This window comes from Hyposmocoma kahamanoa, unplaced genomic scaffold (genome assembly GCF_003589595.1).
Source record: "Hyposmocoma kahamanoa isolate Upper Pololo Valley unplaced genomic scaffold, ASM358959v1 66, whole genome shotgun sequence".
Classification (NCBI taxonomy): domain Eukaryota; kingdom Metazoa; phylum Arthropoda; class Insecta; order Lepidoptera; family Cosmopterigidae; genus Hyposmocoma; species Hyposmocoma kahamanoa.
The window spans coordinates 9585838-9598116 of record NW_020653854.1 but is presented as its reverse complement, the minus strand read 5'-3'; the positions used below and the strand labels follow the sequence as shown (position 1 = coordinate 9598116).

General features: G+C 35.2%; 1 protein-coding gene across 3 annotated transcripts in view; it reads right to left on the bottom strand.

The window, feature by feature from the left end:
- LOC113231958 overlaps positions 1-10673 on the bottom strand; it is a 43642-nt gene extending 32969 nt beyond the window's left edge. The window contains exons 1-2 of one of the 3 annotated variants that reach the window (XM_026466526.1): positions 10638-10673; positions 9893-10117 (exon numbers count right to left, since the gene is read on the bottom strand). In XM_026466526.1, the coding sequence (XP_026322311.1) occupies positions 9893-10081 (189 nt within the window). In that variant the 5' untranslated portion in view covers positions 10082-10117; positions 10638-10673. Of the gene's footprint in view, positions 1-9892; positions 10118-10637 lie in introns of those variants that run through there. The other 2 variants (XM_026466527.1, XM_026466528.1) reach the window with 2 other exon arrangements.
- Positions 10674-12279: the final 1606 nt, after the last annotated feature.

Genomic DNA, 12279 nt, shown 5'->3' with positions numbered 1-12279 from the left:
GTTAAACTTTACCGCTCATTCTTAAGGCAGATTCCCCTGAGAAGAATGAGCAAGAAACTCTAGGGGTTGCTCGTTGTAAATAAACATTAGTACACATTTATCATTAACAATTGGTTTTTTTTTCATACATCATAGATCTAGACTACCTCCAAGAGCTAAACGGATTACTATACATCCACCGATTTTTGTCATCCAAGTATGCACAAGTTGTTAATAGACTTTAGTATAAAGTTTTGATTCATTATAGTTTTAAGCCTCGTGAATGGCAAATTTTGTACATCAACCGGAATCGTGTTATAGAAGTATATATGTACAACGCCCATTAAATGAATTTGTGACTTTGTGAAGACGACTATCAAGAACAGCTAGTTTATTTTTATTCCTCTTATTAATGTTATGTCCGTCACTATTTTTCATAAAAAAAATTCTATTCTTCTCAAAATAATTTACATTTTCATAGATGTACTGTGACGTTAGTGTAAGAATGTTATTCTCTTTAAACTTATCTCTCAAAGACACTCTGGGGCCGAGATTGTAAATTGCCCTAACCGGACGTTTCTGCAGGACAAAGATTCTTTGAATATCGGCGTATTATTCCAAAGCAAAATTGCCGTATGTCATTAAACTGTGGAAGTAGCTGAAGTAAACCAATCTAGCTGATTCGACGTCTGAAGGTTTCTAATTTCTGTTTATCGCGTACACTGCAGAGCTGGGCTGTTTTGGTACCTTATTTATTAGTGGACCTTTGGCTTGTGGTCTTTAAAGTTATCTCTCAATCCTAGCAAGTTTTAAGTACTCTATGGTCATATGTAGTATATATTATTATAACCCTACATTTGAATGCAATATTTTCAGTATAGTACATTGGGCATTTACGTGATCATGATATTGTCTGGGTCTGAATCACTTCATATACGTACATTTTGATATACATACAAAGGGCCTTAGGAGATTAAAGATAGGCAAGGAAAAAATACCGCCTTTATTGCACATATTCTATTATATAACTTTTTAACATCGCAGAAATACGATTCTGAGAAAATGATATCAAACATCAGAAATAGGAAGTGCATATCGACTTCAAAAGTTTCGCTTCAATAAATCAAGTAGAATCAGAATTCATAGGATTGTAACTGTCTCCAGTGAAGTGAAATGGAAGTATATCATTATGAAAACATCACGCTTCTGTGGACTTTGTAAACTATTAGAAACGTGCTGCAATTCAAGCTAATAAAGTAGAATCTAAATAGAACTCTAACGCACTTAAGTAAAAGAGCATCATAATAAAATGTGTATTAGATGCGAGGATAGGTGAACGCTCTGACTAACGCCCCCGCTCTTAAAATGTCAAATTCCATTCAGATGAAGGGATATTCTAAAAAAAATAATGAACTAAAATCACTCACAATCACATTATGATTTTTCATGTTCGTCCCGTCATTTGATATTATAAAGAAAATATTTTATATGATATTAGTGTTTATTTTTTGACGATCTCGGTGGCTTACGGTTTACATTGTGGGCGCTAGATGCGAAAGTCCCGAGTTCGATTCCCGGTAGAACCAATATGGAAAAGGAGCTTTTCTAAATTGGGTGTTCTGGCAAGTGCCGAAGAATTACATTGGTCTGGTTTTACTACAGGGAATGCCCAAAATTGAGACCTGGCAATTGATGTGGTTGTCTGGCGCATATTATGTACGTATTATTACAGCTTTTTATTATATACTCGTATTATTATTTACGTAAACATTTTAATAATATATATATTTATTATCATTATTTATATAGACTGTCTACTACTACTAGTTAAAACACTTTCATTACAAAATATTGCTCATGATATCATAACTGATATCATGAGCATGTCATGGATAAACTTACACATTCAATAAAGTTTGACAACTCCCAGGCCCTTGCAAAAGAAGTCCGTTAAATACCCAAGATGCTACGAGAGGCCATTGAAATTAAAAAAACATCCTAATTTCAACAGGGAAGATGGTTTCTCCGTACCACCAGTTTGGGATCCAGTATTTCCTCTAATGAAAAATCCCAAACATACATAAGACTGCATTACTAATTAATATGTTTTAGTTTATACTAATTTCTATTATTAACTAATAATAAATTGGACTTAATAAAAAATCATTCAAAATAAATAAAAAATAAAATAATTTGTAAAACTTAATGTAGCATAAATTGAAATGTTTCTTCGTAAAATTAAAAATAAGGTATTTAATTAATAACTATTGTAACTATAGTGAAAAAATAGTGGTGGTTTGCATCAACATCTGACATAACTGGTTGAAGACTGTACCACCTCAGTCAACCGTGACCATGGGACCTGTAAAGGGCCCGAAACGTCGGTTTGTTCGAAAAAACAAATATACGCGATTTAAATCCCGAAATAACGTTTAATTTCCTAAATAATAGTTTAATTTAATGTGTAACAATCGCGAAAACCTAAGAACTCGATAATAACAAAGTAGTGAAAGTATTTTCACAAAAAATTTATGTTTATCATGGTACTAAAAACATCTTTCAATAAATAAATATTATAATGAACTAAATGTTTGTAGGAACTGCACTGTGCCTATGATTTAAATGTAAAAAGAACCTGGTTCTTAGATAAAAAGAATAATAGCTAAAGATGTAAATTAACAAAAAGCAAATGAACAGTGGTCCAATTTTATTCTTTTTTAGATCATTAATATTTAAAAGCGAAAAGAATGGGGTTTTTAATTTACATTTCACAATACCGTTCAAAGATTTTCACTGTACTGTAAAATTGTTTTTCTTAGCATGAATATCAAGCAGACCAATGGTATATCTTAAAAGGTCGAGATGAAAGGCGTCTAAAAATAATTTTGCACATTTCCCTAAGTAACAGTCAAAACAAGTGAGAATATACCATCACATTTATATTGATTCCTTTTTAGTGATCTGTGTGTAATTAATTTGTATTTTTGTTGAAATGAGTATTTCGTGTTGAGTGGGCGTTGGAATCTAATTTCTGCGTCTTAACGAAGAAGAATCCATTTGCTAACAAAAATATTTTTAAACGTAAATTCCATTAAGTGAATTAAATTAAAACGTACACGATCATTAACATAATTGTACTTTTGTTATAATTATTAATACAAAGATCGAACAATTAGAAAAAATTCCTTCGATCCGGTCGGTTCTTTCCGGAATCTTTGTATTAATAATTATAACAAACTAGTGGAGTAATTTCACAAAAAAATTATTTAATGTCAATTCAAAAAACATTTAATTATAATTATACTTTTTTATAAAAAAAAAGACCTAGCAAGCAAGTCAGCCCCGCTCTCTCTGTGTTCGTTACCGTTGTCTCCTTAACGATCACTGAAACGCATAACTTGGAAGTCCTCATCAAAATGAACAATATGAGATAAGGTAGCTGCTCTACTCTGTTGAGGAGACCCTCTAGACCCTCTAGACCCTCTAGACCCTCGGAGAACTTTCATTCGAATTACATCTAGGTACGTGGCTAGTTTTATAGAAATCGATTAACGAAATTTCATCCTCTATTTTGCCACCATTAAAATAAAAATATCTTCTTCAATTTGAAGGGGGCTACTGCTGACTTTACTTCTTTTTTAATAAAATAATCGAAATCAGTTCATAAATGCCTGAATAATCGCGTAACATACTAACACACACATACAAACAAAAATATAGTCGAATTAGTAGCAGTAGAGCTCCTTGAGAAAGAGTTCATCCAGGGAAGTAATGCCACCTTGCTTATTTCTGCCGCCAAGCAGTAATGTGAGCAATACTGCGTTCCGCTTTGGAAGGGTAATGGTGCTGGTGAAATTACAGGCACATGGGACTTGTCAACTTATGTCTCAGGGTGACGGGCGCAGTGGCAGTGACTCTAAGATAACTGTTGGTTATAGCCACCGTGTAATTTGAGCTGCCCTGAACTTTCACATAGCCACTTGCCTGGCTACTTCGATTAGTGGGGTAGGAAAGAAACAGAAAGCTGTTGCAATCGAAAACGATTGGAACGTCCTATTCAAATGTTTTCGATTATGTGAGCAGAGTTGCCCTCATAAATGAAATTACTTGTCAACTTATATCCAAGTGGCAGTGCCTTTCAGACCTTTGCAATTTAAAGCTCTGAGTGGCACTGCAACTCTTAGGGATAGTCGTGTTGCCCAGGCGGACGACTTATTTATACCGTTACTAGGTATTATAAAAAAAAAATTGAAAACCTCATCTTTTTTTGAGAATATGATATTTTGTATTACTCTGCTATATATAAAGTATCTATGAAGACACCGTTAAATCAACAAACATCCAGTGTAACTACATAGTTTTGTTCTGAATTCGTTCTGGAGTCGTCAAGTTTATATATGTATAAAAATAATAATTTTCATCTTCAAAAGCGTAGCACGAAAGTTGTTGGAAGTGAAAAATAATATTTAGCTTAAGCGTATAACGGTCCAATTTACCTTTTTTTATTATACCAAGTGACGGAACGAACGAGTCGTGCGCCTGGTGGTAAGCGAAACGCCTATCCATAACAGTTGCTATGCCATATTAATTAAAGTAACGGATAACTCAGATACGTATTTAAGTCCAATATTTTATTTGGCCGAGATGTTTCGAACCAGTCCGTAGTCCTTAATAATAAGATTCCGCAGCAATGACTCGACAGAAACTTCAACGTATAGGTACGTGAGTGTGAGTTATCAGGTAGTTTAGTTAATATGACAGTATCGTTGTTCGCAATACCTTCGCTAAAATTTAAGAAAATACTATTTCAATTGTTTGTAACAAATTGTATTTATAATGTAAATGAGTTTTTGACATTAAAATTTTGAATCCTGCCACCCTCTGCATATTTATTACTTTGACATGCGTTCCTCTTTTTTATTAAATCATATTTTTTCTTTAATTATATTACTCAATTATAACAATTTAATTATGTAATATTATACGATATGATTTCAATTATATAATGTATACGAACGATGTATAATATTTGCGATTAATATTTGCATGCTAGTTACCGGTGCAACACGCTGAACTATACGTGTAATCTTAAATAATAATAACAATAATAACGCACACACTCAACATAGCCCCGCACTAGGGAAACCCTGTGTCGCGGGTGCCATGGACACACACATAGATAACCACAAATTACACCCAAACTCACGAGAGAAATAAATGTAGTCCATACAAATATTTCTCCCGGCTCGGGAATCGAACCTGGGACCTCTGCGTGGCAGTCCAGCGGCATGGTAACCGTTCGGCCATGGAGGCAGTTTATAATAAGTAAACTGTAATTACCATGTAGGCTTATAAACAAATATATTTCTATCTCTCATTTCTAATATCGACATTTTCGAACTTAACACTCAGTCTTATGTTCAGTGGGATAAGTCCACAATTTATATGGCGAACGGCTATGGAGTGGAATTCCCTGCCTGCACGTATAACTTGTGCCTTTTCAAAGCGAGAGTGAATAGGCATTATTTGGGTGTGCATGCTCCATCATCGACCTCGTCGTCACTTTCCATTAGGCGAGAAGGAGGTCAAGTGCGCACTTATTTTTCAATAAAAAATAATTCAGTGAGAATATACCTTTTACAATTGTTTTCGGTACAGAAAAAAGCAGTAAAAAGTCTCTATAGAAGTGTAACACTTTTTTACACTATACTGCTTTTTTATATACTAGACAGTTAATAACTTAACATAGCGCAGTAGTCTTTCTTATTATCCTTATATTATTTATTTTCTTTTTAACAGTTAAAATGTGTTCAGTCACGGAGGCAGTTAGACTAAACTAATCACGCACCATTAATTAGAAGCAACATATCTTATTTTAAATATTCCTATACAATACATGTATGGTTTTATTTCATCGAAAGAAATTCCTCTACGCAATAGAATTCACTGCCCCATAAACGGTGTTTCAATCTGATATAAAACGCATTTTTTACGTAAGTAACGTAAACATAAATACGTAAGCCCTTTTCTATTCAATATGTAGCGATTTAAAGTATTACGTAGGGTGCACTATAAGTTTCCGGAATGAATAAGAAAAAATACTATAAATGGTCAGAAATGAATTTGTTGTTTCTCAAAATATTCTCCGTTAGCGTTAATGCACTTTTTCATACGAAAGTACCTATTCGGGAAATATTTATGCCACTCCTCCGTGACAATCTCTGAAACATACATATTTTTCATACTCTTCGACAGTCTCTTCAGGTGATGAAAATCGTTGACCGAGTAACTGGTTCTTAATTTTTGGAAATAAATAAAAGTCACAAGGTGCCATGTCGGGACTGTACGCGTGATGGCTCATAAGGTCAACGTAGTTCACCTTCAAAAATTAATTTGTCTGTCTGGCCTTGTGGGAACGGGCATTATCGTGGTGCAAGATGATAAGGCGTTTATGGCTAATTTTACGAAGTTTGTCAATAACTTCCGACAAACAAATGTCACTATTCACGGTACAACGCTTCTCCAAAAGCAACAGTAGCCACATGTCCAGTTTTATTAAAAAAAGAAGCAATCATCCGGTTAGAGGCACTTTGCACGCGCGCCACTTTACTTGATTTCGGCTCATCTCGAAAGACCGATACGCTCGATTGCTGCTTTGTTTTGGGATCGTAACTATAAATCCATGTTTCGTCACCTGTTACTATGTCCCACACCAAACTTGACGCCCCTTCATTGAATCTGGTAAGCATGGCATTGCACCAAGTGATGCGATCCGTTTTTTGAACCTCAGTCAAATTGTGTGGGATCCGACGAGAGCACAGCTTTTTCACACCCAAATGTTTGTGCAGTATTGATTGTATTTAACTCATGCCTATGCCTAAAGATGCCCATATCTCGTGGTACGTCACATGCCTCTGTCTTTTGATCATACGGCGCACAGCATCGATGTTTATGTTGTTTACAGCAGTGGACTGGCGACTATCACGAAATTCAACACTGAGATTCACACGACCGCGTTTGAGTTCTGCAAACCTGCTATAAATAATCGTCTTGCATGGTGCTTCATTGCCAAAAGCAGTTTGAAGCCGAGCGAAGCTCCGCTTAGCTGTTACTGTTTAGATGTGTTGTCCGCTTAGATGTTAATTACACTTAAAGTCATAGAAAATCATACTACGAAAATTTTACACGAGTTAAATCCATGATGATTTAGACAACCAATTTCTAAAATGACACCACAATGTAAAAGCAAGTGACAGTCAGATGAAACAAACTGCGTTCTACAGCCAAACAGTCCCATTTTCAAATATTGTTTCTACTTTTTAAATATTGTTTATGCAAGTGGCCAGTTCCGGAAACTTATAGTGCGCCCTATATAGATACATTTCATTTTGATATTAACGTTCATCGAGTGGACCAGTTCCAAATTGTATTTGCTTCTAACCTATACCAGGAGACTTAATTCCAAATTCGCATAATGGTTTTGGGTAAAATGACAAAAATTACAAAAGTTTGGGTAAAATGAAGGAATCTGCATGATAAACTCTATTCGACTATTACGCGGTTTATTATAGTCGATAATTATAATGAGAAATATGCATATAATTAAGGGCAAAACAGAAATTCAGTTTCTACCTAATCGGAACGCAGCGGGTAAAGCTTTCTTGGTATCCATTCAAATTGCACAATCTGCAATCGGAATCGGAAATCGGATTGATGCCGTACCTCAACTGAAATGCAAGAAATTTTTGAACTAGCATAAATACAATAGGACAGCTTACGAGCTTCTGGGCTTCGTCACGACGAAGCTCAGATCTAGTCAGAGAGCCATCTAGTATATAAAAAAGCAATATAGTGTATAAAAATGTTACATCTTTATAGATACATTATATTGTTTTTTGTCTACATCAAAAGCAATTGTATATTCTCAGTGTATTTTTTTATTAAAAAATATGTGGACATTTGACCTCCATTTTACCTGATCGAAAGTGACGATGAAGTCGACGATGGAGCATGCACACCTACATAATGCCTATTCACTCTTCCAATGAATTTCACTCCATGACCGTTCGCCATATAAACGTGGATTTACTGAACATAAGACTAACCGTTAAATTCGAAAATGTCGATATTGCAAATTACGATTACGAAGAATCTAGGTTTACGAACTTGTGTTACAGAATGTCGAACTAGCTGTGGTTTGGAAGCTTGTATTTTATATTGCTTTACTAGGGTAAACGAACATAATATAAAGGACGGAGCTTAACTTATCTCTGATCTAATTTTATTGAGGTCCCTCCTAGTTGACAGATCTAAACATCTGACGATAATAATGTTGTATTCCAAGCGCTTCATATACTAATTTTAGGCCTAACGCTTGTACATAACAGCAGGAAAATACTTCGTGTATTGTCCAGTCTAGAGCGTCCAACAGCGGTTGCTAAGCCGATTATGGACTGCCCAACGAGGATTAAGCTTTGAGATACACCGACATAGCCAGAAGAACATTATCTACAGCCCATAAAACGCTCCAATAAAATACGTATTATGGCCTTTATTGTGACGTGGGAATGGCTTTGGTATTACTTTTGTAAACAATAGTGACGTTTATTTATAATAATTATTTTGTACGTACCTTAAAGTAACTGAAATGTACAATAGTTATGATGTAATGGCTTTGCAATGACAGTGCTTATAATAGGCAAATTATTTTTAATCTAATTTTTATTAGTATTCTCAGATATTACCCCTCACTTATATACATTTTTATTTAATTTTTTATGAGTTCAATTGACGGGATGAATAAGTCGTGAGCCTGGTGGGCGGCAAGACGCCTACACATCAGTTATAATGCCACCCGGAGCAAATCGCAAAGATGTTATGAGTCACTGCCCCTGCGCTTGTCACCGTGAGGAATAAAACGCAAAACCGCTTCAAAACCAAAACGCAAAATGCTCACGCTATTACATTGCGGCAGAAATATGTATGGTGAGCGCTGCTAGTATTATTATGTATGTGAAACAATAACGTATAGTTGTGCCTGGAAATCTTAAATAACGTAAGAGAAATATGGAAATTCTTAAGTAAGTAATTAGTTTTGTGAGAAATTCCAGCTGACGCCGACCTTACCTGAGTAAGGTACAAAACTCCGAAAGAAGAAATGTTTAAGTCACGACGTTTCATGAAAAAAGTTACCCAGTGCTTATTGTTCTTTTGTTTTAATTAAAAACAGTTCTCTTAGATCGAGCCCTTCTTTATTGCGTAATTGATTTGGTCACAAAAAAAAATATTTCCGCCTATAAGGAAAAGTTACATTGTTTCAAATGTAACTTCGAATTTTTCAGCAACTGTAAAAAGCCATAAGCCTTTCAATGCGCATGTGGTTCATAAGGGACATTTAGATACAAGGTAATACAGTACAGATACCAGGTGTGCCAGTGCAACAGCAAAGTAAAAGTAGGGAAGTGAAGTTCATCAAGTCATAATTACATTTTTAACACTATTTAAAATTATTTCACGAACATTTTAACAACTGCGAGTAGCACTACTTATTGCATAACATTAGTAGCAGTAGAGCTACTTGTGAAAGAGTTCATCCAGAGAAGTACGGTCGCTATTCCTGTCACTATCGTCAAGCACTAATGTGAGCATTACCGTGTTCCAGTTTTCTAGGCCAAGCGTACTGGTGAAATTACTGGCACATAGGACTTGTATACTGATATACATATATGTTCAGGGTTAAGAGGACAATGGCCCATTAGATTTTTATGATTCAAAGCTCTGAATGGCACTTCATCTGTTACGGGCAGGCGCGTTGCTTACCACTAGGCGCATGATTTATTCATCTCGTCATTTGATAATCATAAAAATTATGTTTATACACCGCATCAAATTTAAACCTGACTCTCTTACTTACCTTTTTAGAACAATCTCTCCAAATAATTCGAACAACATCAGCTCCTTCTATCCACAAATCTGCTACAAATCGGCTCATGTATGTATCAGTATCTTCTTTCTGGTCTCCATAGCAATTTGAGATTAAATTCAAGCATAATAACAAAGTTACCAGCCTCATAATTTCAGATATTTGTTGAATTGCTCTCATTTTGCCTTCACTTGTGCCATCTCTCGCAAAGGATTCCTGAAACGTATAATAGGCGAAATGGCTAATAGTCCGGATATTTATATATCCTGACTAAGTGCAGCCTATGTCAAATGTAATGAAGGAATAGTTCAATTTTATATGTAAATCTTTATTTACATAGAAATCTTGTTATTTATTTCTGGAACATTTTTATTTCGCTATTAAACGGATTCCGTTATTACGCCAAATAAAACTTCTAAATATTTAACGTTTACTGTTTTCGTATTTCTGTCACAGATTAGAAAAACTTCTATTAATATAATCAATAGAGTAATTGATCCAGAAAGAAACTTTTGACTAGGTTAACTTTCTATATCAACAAATATGAGATTAATGACAATTCAGATAAAAATTTCTCGAAAACGTTTGCAGTTTCCTTTTATAGGTAAATAGATATAGCAAAGATAAACTTTGAAAGCCCGTTAATAGATTTACGGAGCTTGTCTAAGGATTACCTACTAGTAATCTCGGAGCTTAAGATTCATTAGAGATACTATCGAATTCAAATAGGACTCACCAAGTATAAAACAGACTTATAAAACACTATCGATCACTGTCAAGGTCACACATTGAATGGCAAACCATGGGTGACCCCCTTAGATTTTATGGGCGATGGAAAGCCAGCTATTTTCTACGTGATCACAAACCAAAACATGTTAATAAGTGACCATGCCTAAGTAAGTAACTATTTGTTCAATGGCATGACGAACTGATACACAGACGTACCCGTCGATAATTCTAATATTATAATTTTGTGACGGTAGGAAAATTGCAGAGCCATTGGTACATATCATAACCGTAAGTTTAAATATATTCTGAAGTCACATTAAGGGACCTTCAACACAGAATCTCACAGATGAATATCCACACAAATTTGTAGCTCAAAATTGTGCAAATATCTGAAATCGAAATTCCTTATCAGGTCTTGCAACAATCCCAAAATAGACTATGTTAAAGTTATCTGTGTGTGTCACGTTCTACATCCATTAGTCTGCATTTCTTGGTTCATTGATCCATACGGTACCTGCCTGCTCAAAAAACAGAATAAATATGTTCGGAATCCGGAATTTTGGTGGCTCGGCGTTCAATTTGTCTGTACTTTGCCAAGTTGAATAACCACGTAAGGTGTTCTACATCCTTTTAAGGCTATGTTGAGAACATGGAATCAAATACCTTTAGCTGTAGGAGCTCTCTGAAGCCACGATAAAAAGCAGCTATATATGTGTATTGCTTTTGTTGGGTCAAGCAAGTACGAACATTTACTATGGTAGAAGGTATTGGTTATAAGTTATAGGATATCAGCTAATATATTTAGAACCTTGTTATATGACACTAAATTCATACTTTTCGTACAATAATATAAATTTAAATTATATTAACTGCGCTATTTCACATTATTGACAGTTCAATAAATTGAAATATTATTCCACCATACAGATTGACAATGGATTAATACGAATCACTGAATCCTGCGCGAGCAAATGTATAACGATTATTTTGGATAACTGAAAAGGAACCTTTATATTCCACGTGTATGTGAGCTTTTACTTTAAATTTCACGTTCGACCAACCGATTAATAAAGGTATAACAGCAAATTATGCTATCCAACAGTTCACAAAACTAACTGACCGGACGTTACCCGTCTTTGTTATGCAGATCACGCCCAACCCCCAGAATAATTTAACTTCGACTTGAAAAAACTTTAGTATTCCCCGCACAAAAGGGTGTATCATCGGAATACTCTTTTTAATGCTTAGTATCTCCATATAATGTATTTTACGACGCTAGGCATAACGCCTGAGATCACTTTTAATCCCGACGTACCCAATAAGGGTGCTGACCCCAAATAAATGGGAAAAGGAAAAAGGATGACGATGATGTACGTGTAGTATCACATACAGCCTGACTACTTGCTATAACTTTTCTATAACTGATAAGTTTTGGGTCCGGAAATGGCGGCGTTGTCTAACATCAATACTATAACCTCTGCACTGAATGAAGAGATCTTGGATTCGATTCCCGATAGGACTAATTCGTCCAGGGATGTACTGCCACCTTACCTGTTTCTGCCGCCATGCAGTAATGTGAGCATTATTGCGTTCCGGTTTTAAAGGGTGCTGGTGTAATTACACTACTTGTGTCTCGGGGAACGGGCGCG